At 35.3% G+C, this 13,490-nt stretch overlaps 1 protein-coding gene across 1 annotated transcript; it reads left to right on the top strand.

The window, feature by feature from the left end:
• Positions 1 to 3,553: 3,553 nt before the first annotated feature.
• LOC135471638 (ras-related protein Rab-23-like) lies at positions 3,554 to 13,198 on the top strand. The gene is made up of 7 exons (XM_064750943.1): positions 3,554 to 4,263; positions 7,126 to 7,211; positions 9,485 to 9,561; positions 11,436 to 11,515; positions 11,870 to 11,952; positions 12,270 to 12,356; positions 13,013 to 13,198. Exons 1-7 carry the CDS (start codon positions 4,109 to 4,111, stop codon positions 13,156 to 13,158), a joined length of 714 nt encoding a protein of 237 aa, XP_064607013.1. The 5' UTR covers positions 3,554 to 4,108; the 3' UTR covers positions 13,159 to 13,198.
• The last annotated feature ends 292 nt before the right edge of the window (positions 13,199 to 13,490 follow it).

The following is a 13,490-nucleotide window of genomic DNA, read 5'->3' as shown; positions in this document are numbered from 1 at the left end:
ATCAGATGGTCCTCGTGATAAGCGATGCATTAAGAAAAGTGTCATGCTGTGGTGACCAGCATAACCATTTATGTACTTATACATACATGTATTTTAATATTTCATAATTTATGTTTTAAATGTGTTATAATAAAGGTGTGTGTTATAGTAAGTGCTGTGATGATAGCTTACAAGAATACTGCCACATTGCCATGTAAAATTTGTAGAATAATTACACACTTCGGGTGTTTTGGTGGTCTCAAAGCAAAGCAGACAAAGTGTAGATTCTAAAAATTGAACAGTACTGCTCGGTATGTCAGGGCATCGTTAGATCAGTTGACCCAAGTTTGTGCAGCTAATACCTTATAATCCTCCAATTGCACTCACAAGCACAATAGCCAGACCCCTTTGAAACTGATGGGTTCCATTAGTACAAGGAAGTGTTGTGTTGTGTATATAAGATGGATATCTTATTTGATTGGTGATTTATGAATACATGTAGATTTGCGGGCTTAGTAATGAGCCTATAAGCACAGAGAGATGGGAATTACCATGTGCATCCTGTAGTTGCCTAGGTGTTTCTATAAATTTAAGGGTGTTGAGTAACACTAATATACAAGTAGTGTAACCCTGCAAAAAGACTTCATTGTGACTGAATATTTCGGCATTTTATTTAGCCATCATCAGGAGAGTTTTCAAAATGGGACAGACAACGACATCTATATATTGTGCAGTGATATACTTCACTATGCCTGACAAAACTGCTGTGTTCCTTGATTCTAGAGAGGAGACACCTCTCCAACACAAAACCGACAGAGGTCTCCTCTCTAGACTCAAGAAACACAGCCGTGGTCACAGTGAAGTATTTAACCATATATCTCAATGTGCTGAGTTCCATTACCTTACAAATCTATTTTGCCTACCGTTCTACCTCAATAACATTGATCCTCCTGGTCAATGTCATATTATTTTAAGTTATACAAAGATTATAGACCAGTCTTCTCACTGGTCAGACATCCTAGTTAAAGAAGCTTTGTGGATAAGTAGGTACAGGCCTGTTTTAAATCACGGTTTAAAAGCCTCAAAAGAATTAGTCCTTTTCCGATAATGTTTATCCTGATCTTGTGAACGACCCTGCCGTGAGGTTTGTGTATGCATGTAGATATGGTCAGTGATACCCTGTCTATTCCCCTTCCCTTCCTCGTCCTCCAATGAAGTCTTTTCGCAGAGCTATACTACTCATGTATTAAGTTAAACTTATTAGTGGCACTACAGGATATTGAGTAACACTTGCACCTAAGTCTTTTAATTTTTAGGACATGTTAATTAGTATTGCTGAAAACAAACTATTACATTTCTCTCCCAGTTTTTTGAAACCCATGTATATACCCTAAATGACCTAGAATTTCGCCCACAAAAGTTTAATTTTGGAGGCAAATAGATGTCATTTTTTGTTAAAATGTTAAAAAAATGTTATTTTTGGTGCTGAAATAATTTTCCAGTAGAATATCATCCTATGTTCCAAGCAAACCTCGTAACACCTTTCTAAAATCAATGAAACTTTGATAATCAGGAAAAATGGGCAAGTTATTCAAGGGCGAAATTTATGGTCATTTAGGGTATAATTTTTTTCTTCCCTTTTTTTTGTGTTGTGCAGGGTGAACATTGTTTCATGACAACTTGGCATGTTAGGGATACATAAATCTCTGGCTGATTGCATTGTTTGTACATGTAAGTTGGTGTCTGCATGTGACCCTTTTTTAGCTGTGACAGTTGGGTAAGATGGTGTCTAAAATTAGACATGTTAGGTCAGTATACCTATTAACCTTTCATCATTAGGGTGAGCAGCCTGTGAGAGAAAAAGGTTTCAGAAAATGTCACTGAGTATAAGCAAGACCCCAGCAGACTGTTGTCTGCGTGTACAGATGTGTTGATGACACACGTCTGGGTCTTCTCTGCCTTATAAGTTCTCATGTAGCCTTCTCTCAGTTTCTTGCAGTACATGTGGTCTTTGCTGCATGACAACCATTGTGAACAATTGGGTAATGCTGCCTGATACAGGTACTTGTATCAAGTTAACCCTGGAGACAAAGAAAAGATGTAAGATCTTGTCAGTAATGTCTTTGGAAATAAGAATTTCAGAAAGTTGTTTATGTAGATCATGGACATGTACAAAGCTGTGTTAATCTGTATAGAGATATTTAAGCACACTGTACATACATGTCTGACTTTGAATTTCTTTTTGGGAGATCATAAGCAAAGCACGTGTGTAACTTGGAAGTCAGAATTGTTTAATTGTATGAAATACACAGTAGCTTCTGGAATACAGGTATCAAAATGTTTGGCAAATTTTATTTATTTATTGGATTGGTGTTTTATGGCATACTCAAGAATATTTCACTCATATGAAAGGAGCCAGCATGATGGTGGGAGGAATACGGGCAAGAGCCCACGGTAAACCCGTGAGGATGCTGGCAGACCTTCCCTTGTATGTACTTGAAGTACCGTGCCCCTGAACCATTACTGCCTGGTTAACTGTTTCTCAATGTGGACTGTATACCTTAATATACCAATATGGCTATGTAGCCGATGAATAGTTACAACATGACGTCCTGACACATTCTGTATGGAAGTAGAAGCTGAAAACAATTTATACAGACTGCTTGGATGCTGTTAAACTGATGGTAGTTCTAGTGTGTCGTAATTTTATTTCTTCAGCATAATGCCTCATTGAGGCAGCACAGTAAGTGAAATATCATTTCAACAAATAATATTTTAGAATCCCCTTTTCTTTTTTCATTCAAAAATCTTTATAAATCTTGAAGGAACTTTAACTAATACTAAAACATTAATTATATGAAAGCATTTATTTTATTGATTTATTTGATTGGTGTTGTAGGGCATATGCAAAAATATTTCACTTGGTTGGAGAAGCTAGCATTTACAATACATGATTGAAAATACATGCTCGGTTTTGGTACATACACTATGGAGTTCTGGTACACTTTTATCAATATCATTAATAATGCCTTTAAATAACAGGAGTTTACGTGTGTATTAGATCGAAACATTGGTAATAAATATGCTTCTGTTTTATATTTTTATTTTTTTATTTATTTGTTTATGTTTTTGTTTAAATGTATCTGAATTCAGATAATAGGATAAATTATGATGTATACATTTTGTACTGTATTTCATTTGCAATGTGTGATGATTTGCACTGCATGAACCTGTAGTTTTACAGAACAAACATACACACCTTTTATATGTATGATTGTCAGTTAGTTATAACTAGGAGTTGGTTTTTTATAAGTTTGATTTTAAAAGTAATCCAAGTGGAATTCTGAATTATGAATTTTTCATTCCATCCTGTAAATTTTTTTCATATTTTCTTCACAGCCATTGTTTGTAACTTTGTGGATTATTTAGCCGTTGGTTAAGGAAGGGTTATTCAGGCTATTAGTCCCCACCATTGTTTGTGGCTAGAGTTAATCGTCAATTCTAGTTAAACAACTGAGGAATTCATACTTTGTGTTGACACTGGATTTTCCCTCTCTTCTCTTTGCAGCTGTCTCTCACAAATACTGGCTGAGGAAGAATTTGGTTATGTGCCCTCCAAGGTCAGGGCAGCCCTCAAGTACCCTGCTCTTGAGCTAGCTGGCTGTGACGCTCCTACACTTTGTGTGCCTGACCGACTTGTTTGACAACGTCTGTGCTAAACCAAGTGACATGTAAGATGGACAGCTAGGAAATGTCATCAGAAAGTTAGCATTATTCTGTAGCTCTGTGTGCTACATGTATTTACATGTAGTCCCTCCATGTAAAAATCTAAACACAGAACGCAATATCTGCATCATTGTAGTTTGCTACAATTTATTGCTCCTTGTTGAAAATCACATTTTCATCAGAGTCGAATGCTGAAGTTTTAGACATGCTTGGCCATGTTGTCTTGGGGAAAATTGTATGTCAGCTGTGAGGAGTAAACCCAAGGTTAGTGTTGGCAAGGAGGGGGCTAAGGCCTCTGTGTACGAACTCTGTAGAGCCTATCTTCAGTTCTCAAAACAGGACAGCTCTGTCACCTAGAGTCCCGAATCCACAACGACGACGACACGGTGGGTTCTCCCTCACCATGAGGGAAGAGGAGATAGAAACTGCCATCAAGGTGGTGGTTGTTGGCAATGGAGCAGTTGGAAAATCCAGCATGATTCAGAGATACTGTAAGGGAATATTTACCTCAGAGTATAAGAAGACAATTGGTGTAGATTTTCTTGAGAGACAAATTGAGTAAGTACATGAATCCATTTGTTTATACTTGAGCATTATCTGTCTGTCTGTTTATTCACATCTGTTTCAAAATATTGAAATAGGGAGGCCTGTACACTACATGTATACATCAATTATACAAAATGTACATGGAGTGAGGTATTTAGCCACTATGCTCATTTGATTCAGCTGGTTTGTGATTTACGTCATAATGTATATCTATGAACTGCATCATGTACTACATAATCAAAGTACATGTAGATTGATATTCAGTCCAGTAGACTTTCCAATTTACATATACATTATTGTTAAGTGTTGTATGGTTATTGTGTAAAGCACATGTATGGTCTGTGACTTACATGTACATGCAAGGATACCAACACCGGTGTACTTTGTACTGGACATGTAGTGTTAAGTAATTGTTTTTTAAGGCAGTTAACAGAAAATAATGAGATTAGTGTCTCATGGGGACATGAGGTTAAAGGGTTAAGAAATTGTCTTACTGAATTTAGAAGCCTTGGATGTACATTTATGTGAATGGTGTTCTATCGTAGTATAAGTCCTTTGTGAAGGTTTGAAACCAATGTTTCGAAACGTTCCTAAACCAAGAGTCAACCATCTTGTTTAATTATAAATGTTTTTGTGACAAACGACTCCAGAATTCATCATCATACAAATCGTACTTAAGTTTCATGTATCTGTACTGTATGGAGGATTAATGAATGTGATGAAATACGGCTCAAGGGAAACTACACACTGCATATGTACACATACAAGTCACGAAAATGAAACGTTTACAAAAGAATGAAAGCAAAATCTAGCAAATATGGCAAAGTTTATACCAGTAACATGTAGGAGCAAGCACATGTACATGTACATATGTGTTTAGAAAGACTTTTATTACAATTTTCTCCTACCACATGTTGATTAGGCCTGATGTCCAGAAATTACATATTATACATCCAGATGAATCTCAGTGATAACACATATTGAATACAATGACATGTAATTGTGATGACATACGTGCACATATATGTGTACTGTAATTATTGAGTCTCACCACATGTAGTTAGTTATTTGTATCATACATATATATGCATGCATTTGAAGTCTATTGTAATGTGTCATCCATGTGGGTTTAATTGCACGGATAAATTAATTACAGTCCCTTGAACTTAAGTGAATTTAAATGAACAAAGTGTGGTTAAATTAGACACAGAATTCCTAATGGCAAGAGTGGCATACACTCAACGCGCATGTAAAGGTAAAAGAACTTGTTGAGCAAATCACAATCACTAATGTGACATTTGAATGGGTTAGGTGAAATGTCAGATGTCTGGAACAAGGTGGCTGTCTGTGCAGCATATGTAGACAGACATTTACTGACAGAACAGAACAACAGTAATTGTGTCAGGAAGTGAAGTGCCATGGATTCAGACAGTTTAATGGCTAGCTTAGTGCAACTGTGAGGTCTTTGACCAATGAGGTTGATGGTTCAAATCCTGCTCTTGCTGCTTCATTGAGGACATTTGTTACATGTACATGTAGATACCTGGCGAACACTAGTGGTTTACTCTATCGTTCAGGGTTTCCTTCAACTATACATTCCATAAACCTGACCACTTTCATATACATATAATTGAAAATATCCTTGAATATGATACTTACATATAATTCAATTCTTATTAAAAACTGCTTACAAATACATGCTGTAAATCTCCAACCTGATCTCAAACACTGAAGCATTTTTTGCAGTGGAATTTATGCATACAATTATTGTCAGAATGGCATAAAAATTATTTGTTTGTGCCATTTAAGATGCAAGATTCATAAACATTTGAACATTATTTCTCTATACCCAATCAGCTCATGCTGGCTTCCTCTCCGGCCGTACGTGGGAAGGTCTGCCAGCAACCTGCGGATGGTCGTGGGTTTCCGCCGGGCTCTGCCCGGTTTCCACCCACCATAATGCTGGCCGCCGTCGTATAAGTGAAATATTCTTGAGTACGGCGTAAAACACCAATCAAAAAAAAAAAAAAAAAAAAAATTCTATACCCAATAGTTCTCTCAGAATGTTTCTAAATATTGGTTGCAGAGGCAGTTGAAAAGGTTGAAGAATTAGAGTAATTAGTTTAATATGAGGCTGTAAAATATTGAGTTATATATACAGTTGATATTGGAGCGTAATGTATGTCGATTTTAAACTTACAATTGATTGTTTACAAAGTCTTCTTATAAAACAAAACACTGTAAAAGATAGGCATTCAGATGCAGATGATGTGTAGTTTTTGACATTATCAGAACAGTGTTTATGAATACATAGTATGCATAAACCATGACCATTTTCTGTCTATAAATTGTATTCATTTAGGCAGTTGGCAATGGTGAGCAAAGGTGAAACAAACATGTACATGCTTAGAAAGAGTACAATACATGTTTATAAGTCTGGATAAATTTGGGTATACATGTATATGGCAACATGAATCAAATCTCTGGTCAACTTGCATGTAAGCTGCCATTTAAACTCAAGCACTCTTCAGTGAGCTGCCAGGTTTTTCATAACTATTATTTTGCCTCTTCCTTTTACAAGACACTGAGAAGTGGCTCACATACATGATACAGCTCTGTATGCACCTTTAGGATATTGTTTCATAGTTTTGTACAGAATAAAAGAACCAGAATTGGTAATAATAAATGGATTAAAATATGCACATGTAAATCATTACATGGAAATGTCATGATTTAGATGAAAATTGGGTGTATGGATGAAGTAAGATCTTAACACGCAAATATGAATATATATACGTATACATCTACAATGGCCTGCATATGTGCATCAGTGTGTGATCCAAGTAACATTGAATGTGTTGAATCTCATTTCAGAGTGAACGCAGAGGATGTGCGTCTGATGTTATGGGACACTGCTGGACAGGAAGAGTTTGATGCCATCACAAAGGCATACTACAGAGGTAATTCCCCTCTGGAAGAAAAAATCGGTGATAATAACAAATGGAAGCAAATAATTTGTATAAATACATGCTGGATACATACATTTATACATTTATAGATCAGATGTGTAGGTCTGTGTATCATGATACCTCTATTCCTTATTTGAAATCATCAGGGACTGAGCCCTGGTGTAGTGGTTAAAGGTGCTTGTCTTTCAGTCGCTAGGACATGCAAGGTGCTGATTCAAACTCAGCTCAGGGTGCTGTTTCTCCGAAGTGTCTTAACTTTACAACAGTATAGAGTATTTACCATGGACTAACTTTTTTTGTTAGGACTTTATCAAAGCTCATCTTAAATCTCCTCATCAAGCATGACATATACAACTTTTCAACAACCTACTTTTGAAGAACTCTTCAATAATTAAAAGGTACAAAACTAACACACACTAACACTTGGAGACATGGAGACAGCAACAACATAAGCATTGATCAAAGGCAGTAATGAGCTCCAACACTTACGTGGTCCATTTCCAATAGCTGGTTAATGAGAAATGCATTAAACCTTTAGCATGTTGCTTCATCCTTGGGCCATATGTGCCAACTTTATATCTAAAAGTTTTTCTTGGCCATGACTTTAAAGGTAAAGACCACTCTGAAATGAAGTATGTATCAGATGGAAAACCATTAAAAACTGTCCAGGAAAATAGTTGGATTTACTTTTTTTAACAATTTGTTTAACCTAGTAAAATGCATTTGAATATTTTATTCTACGGAAGCGTTTTCTGACCACAATGCTATCAGTGTCTCACACAGTTTTCGCTACTTAACACACAATATAGCATGGCACACATGTGCATAGTAGCACAATCTGCCGGTTCTTTCCAGATGTTGTCAAACTATGCTTGATTAAAATTGGAGTTTCATTGCAAGACAAGATTAAGTTGTCTCTGCCTGGAGACAAAAAGTTGCAGGAGATGAGATAACACAGCTCCTCTAAGACACTGATTCTTCCCTCTCAGCAGGTCATTTTACAAGTTTGAGGAAATGAACTTGTCACCTAAACACCTGTCATTTGTTAATGTCTGTCCCAACAAACAGGCCACCTGTGTGTGAGATTCCTAATTAAACATGTCCAGAATGTGTGTCACCTAGCTAAATAAACATGGACCAGCTTACTTGGTCCAGGTGTGAAAGCTTGGTCAAAATGTAGGTCAAGATGAGTATCATGACTGATTTGGAAACCAGACAGCCTTAATTATTTTGACTAAAGAGTCAATAAGAGTTATTAATTATACCTGTATGTCAAAATTTATGTATCGCCATCATGGTCCAGGTAAATATGCAAGTACATTATAGAATATCAAGCGAGTTCTTCATAGAATATCAAAATATTAACACCATCTACATGCTCTTACGTATACATAGATAGAATATCAAACAAGTTATTGTAGTGTATATATATTGATACAGTATCAAATAAATATAAACACATTGACATAGGAGTCTGCGGGTCTGCCAGCTACCTGCAGATAGTTGTGGGCTTCTCCTGGGGCTTTGCCTGCCGCCATAAAGCTGGCCACTGTTGTATGACTGAAATATTCTTGAGTACCGCGTAAAACACCAATCAGGTAAATAAATATGAACACATTGACCATGATTGTTACTTACTGTACATTTTTCCAAGCTGTAAGTGCTTGTTACAAAACAGATGCCTGATCTGAAGAAAAAGTTCCTGTAACCTTTTCTGTGTTTCTGCACTATTTTGAAGAGGTTACTAAACTGTTTGCTAAATCTGGGGACATAATAGAAAGATTTTTTCACTTCTATAGGCATAGTTTATAAACTTTCTAAAAATCCAGATAGTGTGACTGTGCACTTGGCAGCAATATATTAATACATGTGTGTTCAGGTACATGTATAATAACACATATTCTGGGAGCATTGTTATATGTGCAATGAAGAAGTTACTTTGCACAGAACTTTGACATTCACTAACCTGGAGAGGCAAACCACCCAGGACCCACTTTTCCCATTTTAATTTTGTTGACTTGCAAGCTTGTATAAAATATACACAGTTTTTTTATTCCAAAAAGGTTGGGGAATTACCATGAACAGTTGTATGTAGAATATCCTTTTATTTTCTTTGCCACTGATGTTAGCCATACTGGTGTCACACCTATTTGGAGAAAATTGCACATAAAAAGTTTGGTTATTTGATGTAATACATATATGTATTGTCTGTGCATATTAAGATGCTAACCAACATGTATATGTTTGTCCATATTCTCCTTCAGGTGCACAAGCATGTGTCCTGGCATTTTCAACTGTAGATAGGGAATCATTTGATGCCTTGGAAACCTGGAAGAAAAAGGTAAACGATCTCTTTTAATTTCCTCTACACAGACTTGTACATTACATATCTCTAAACTTGAAACTTGATGACTTCGGACATGAAGGTCATCTTAATTTATACTCAGTGCTTTCTGGTAAAATGGGGTAACTTGCTTTTACTTCAGCAGAGATATAGCAGATGATGATATTTTGCTTTTTGTTATGCACCTATGATATGGGAATAGTGATCAGTTTGATGAATAGGCAGGTTTAATTGAGGGGGAAAAAATATAGGAGAAAGTGAAATTACTTGACAGACCTGAATTTCCAGCTAATTTTCCTTCTTCTCTTAAATCTTCGGTCGCACATGTACATTGTTCTGCATGTTAATAAAGATTATATAAACAAATGTAATTTATTGATTAAGTACATATAGATGCATTACAACGAATAATATATTGGAGGTAATCTCCAATTGGTCTTTCACTTGATCGGTTTTCTGTAATGCTGTATAGTTAGCCGGTGCCATGTACATTTATCTATGGAGTAAAATGGATAGAAATGAAACATTGTATCAGTTGATATACTGTATGAAGAAAAAGTTATCTGGTCACAGTGTAACCATCAAATTTCTTTGCCAACCATTGTTTTCCTTTTTTTTTTCTGTTTCATTTTATTTTATTATGCATTGTTAGGTACAAGGTTATACCATTCATGTACATACCAGTGCACATGTACCTTTTTTAATCACTTTTTATGTTGACACAGAATGATGATTTATAACTTCTAAAAAAAAAATACTACTTAAAAAAAAAATTCAACTTGTATGTGTATCTTCATTTTTTGAAATATTTATCACATTTCAAATACACAGCATCATAATATAGTTCAAATGCAAGGCTTTAAGGCATTCTTTTATTTTACTTTTACTTCTGTACTTGAAAAAGAATTTTAAAAATCTAGTGGAAAAAAGTTGAAATTCAGATGAAGCAAAATACTTTTATACTGTGTATATATTTGTGCTTACGTGTTGTGTCAGTTTTTTTCTGATCATGGACACACAAGAATAAAAATGTATATGAACACAGGCATAAGTATTTATACTGTAACTGGCTTGACAAAAAACAGAGTATCATGAGAAAGAATGTGTCAATGTTGTCATTAACAAGATGCTCACAAAACAATGGGCCAGCTGTGTATCTGTTGAAGGATTGTTTAAAATTTACGTAAGGACTAATGTCAGTATCTATTTATACAATACAGACGGCAAGTCGGCAGAAGACTGAGTTATATAGATCTGCTCTAAGTTGCATAAACACCAGTATGTCTTTTAAAGATTACATATATGTGAAAGTAGCGAGAGTTGTATCCTATATTTGTTTTACCTCCTGCATGCTTACATGCTGCATATTTTGAATCAAACACTGTAATTTACACACTTTAATATATTTTACATGTGTAAATTAAAAAGAGCAAACCAAAACATAAAAATGTATGTTGAACTCAAAATTATTCCAAAGCTAAGAAATGCAGATGAAGTTTTCCTTGCATATGTGACGCATTTAGGGGATTTAGCTGAGCCTGAATTTTTTCCTCTTATGAGGACATTTTCAGGCCTGTAGAATTGTAGTTATAGCAGTCTGTAGCTGTAAAATGAAATACGTGTACTCAGAAGTACAACTACCAGACATCCGTGAAAGGCATGCAGACCAGAAAATCATATGTCAAAAATTGGTAGATTTGGTGGCAAATTTGGCAGAGTGTACTAAAAAAGATTAGACCCCTATGGTTTTAAAAAACATGAATGGATTATTATAATGCATGCACTCCGTTGAAATGTAATTTTGTCACTTTATGCATTTTGTGTACTACAATATTAATCGCTTGTCTCGTTTTCTTGATTTCAATTGTCAGGTGGAAGATGAAGTGGGAGAAATTGGGATGGTTATTGTACAAAACAAAATAGACCTAATTGACGATGCTGTTGTCACAGTGTAAGTTTGTCTTGTTTTGCAAGTTTGTTGTTTACCATGGAACCTTGGGCATTGGTAAACAGATATATATATATATATCTATATATATATATTATATATATATATATATATATATATATATATATACACTTCATAATATAAGCACATGTATTAACTACCACTAGATTTATATGATGTCTGGACAATTAGCACTTTTTATATCATCCCCCTACCAGTGCGTTAAGAGATATTGTTGGTGTGTGAGTTTTCAAACTATTTCAAACTTATTATTACTTCTGTGAAAATCATTTGCACTTTCACTTTGACGAGATATTTTGTAAATGATTTAAAATAGAATTGGTAATTACTTTGCAGGGAAGAGGCTGAAAATTTAGCCAAAAAGTTGAGTTTGCGATTTTACAGAACTTCTGTGAAAGACAATTTAAATGTAGATGAAGGTGAGTGGTTAATCTTTTGAACTCATAGCTGCATAGACTTTTTATTCTCTAACAAGACATGGAGATTTTAGAGACATTTTTCACATTATTACCTTTATTATCAGTGTATAGTGAACACATGTAAAGTTGCCCTTCGTAGGAAAACATCTGTCAAGATCAATTGTGCCTCTCAAGTATACATCGGGCTGGTAAATAGTGGAATACTTTGAAATTGAGGAAATAAAAGCTTGGGGGATGAAATATTATGCTTGAAAATGTTGCTGCCTGACTATGCATTGTTAGTTCACCACTATTTAATATATATTCTCTGCCTACAGTTTTCAGGTATCTAGCTGATCGTTATCTAAGTCAAGTGAACATGGTTATAGAGAACGACACCATATTGCCACAAAAAATTGGACCAAGTAAGTCTGTCATAGAGAATGAGCTAAGTATCTTTAATTTTAGGCCATGTTATGGTTATAACCTTTGTATCAAATTAACCTCAACTAAGTTGAGCCTAATAAATGATAGGTTACACAGGACGTGTCTAACCAGTTTCAGTTTTGGTGCGTGTTTGTGGACTACATCTTGCAGCATCTGTGATCACTCATGTATTAACATGTAATGTCATTGTCTTGAGGCCTGATTTGTGTGATACATAAGTCAACAAATTAGCACTTTTGGCTAATCACAACCCTGCATGGATCAGCTAAAACAAGTGCCCAGTCTGGTTGTTCCAGATGTTCTGAGATAATTCCAGGTTACCAAAAGCTCAGTTGCTCCCAGTTACATGGTTTATTTATGCCTGTCAGAATAGAACAAGTTATGGAACATTCATTCTCACTTGTCAAAATTTTTGCTCTCAATTTCAAAGTTTGAATCGCATGATGCAGACTCTTAATTTGAATGTTTCATTTATTCATATTGTTAAGAGAAACAGAAATGAATTTGCAGCGTGGCACCTTTCTCACATTAAGGGGTTAAGATTGTTTCTGTGTTTAATTTACATGTATTTGTATTTTTTGTATTTACTAGCAGTAAATCCAAACCTAATGTTTAAAATGTTTGTATCTTACAGCTTTATCAGATTCCAGCCAACACAATGGTTCCAGCAAGTCAGCAAACAAGCACAATGATACAAACAACACAATATCACTACAACCGTCCCGACGACGAACACATGGAAAGAAGTCTCCCTTTTCTGCTAAATGTGTGATATTATAGCTCTCAGACCCAAGAACAACTCAGACTGGAGAGTGACAACAAGGGAAAACACTCTTCTGTTTATACATTGTATCTGTGATAATGTTATGGTTGTGGCTATTTGCCACTGTATGTGTTCAATAATTTAAAAAAAAAAAAAAAAAAAAAAAAAAAACAGATTCCAAAGTGTCTTGCATTAGACATAGCAAATTATTGGGCAGTCATTGATCAGCCTAGTTACATTGGTTAGCCTGAAAAGTTTCATGAGATTCATATTTATGACGAAGATCAGCACTATGAAATTCGAGCTCCAGTTTGTTCTGGTATTAAACAGGGGCGCATTTCAATGAGGA

The sequence above is a fragment of the Liolophura sinensis genome, chromosome 7 (assembly GCF_032854445.1).
Source record: "Liolophura sinensis isolate JHLJ2023 chromosome 7, CUHK_Ljap_v2, whole genome shotgun sequence".
In the NCBI taxonomy this organism is placed as follows: domain Eukaryota; kingdom Metazoa; phylum Mollusca; class Polyplacophora; order Chitonida; family Chitonidae; genus Liolophura; species Liolophura sinensis.
Note: the sequence above shows the minus strand (reverse complement) of the source record. Positions and strands in the feature narration are given on the sequence as shown.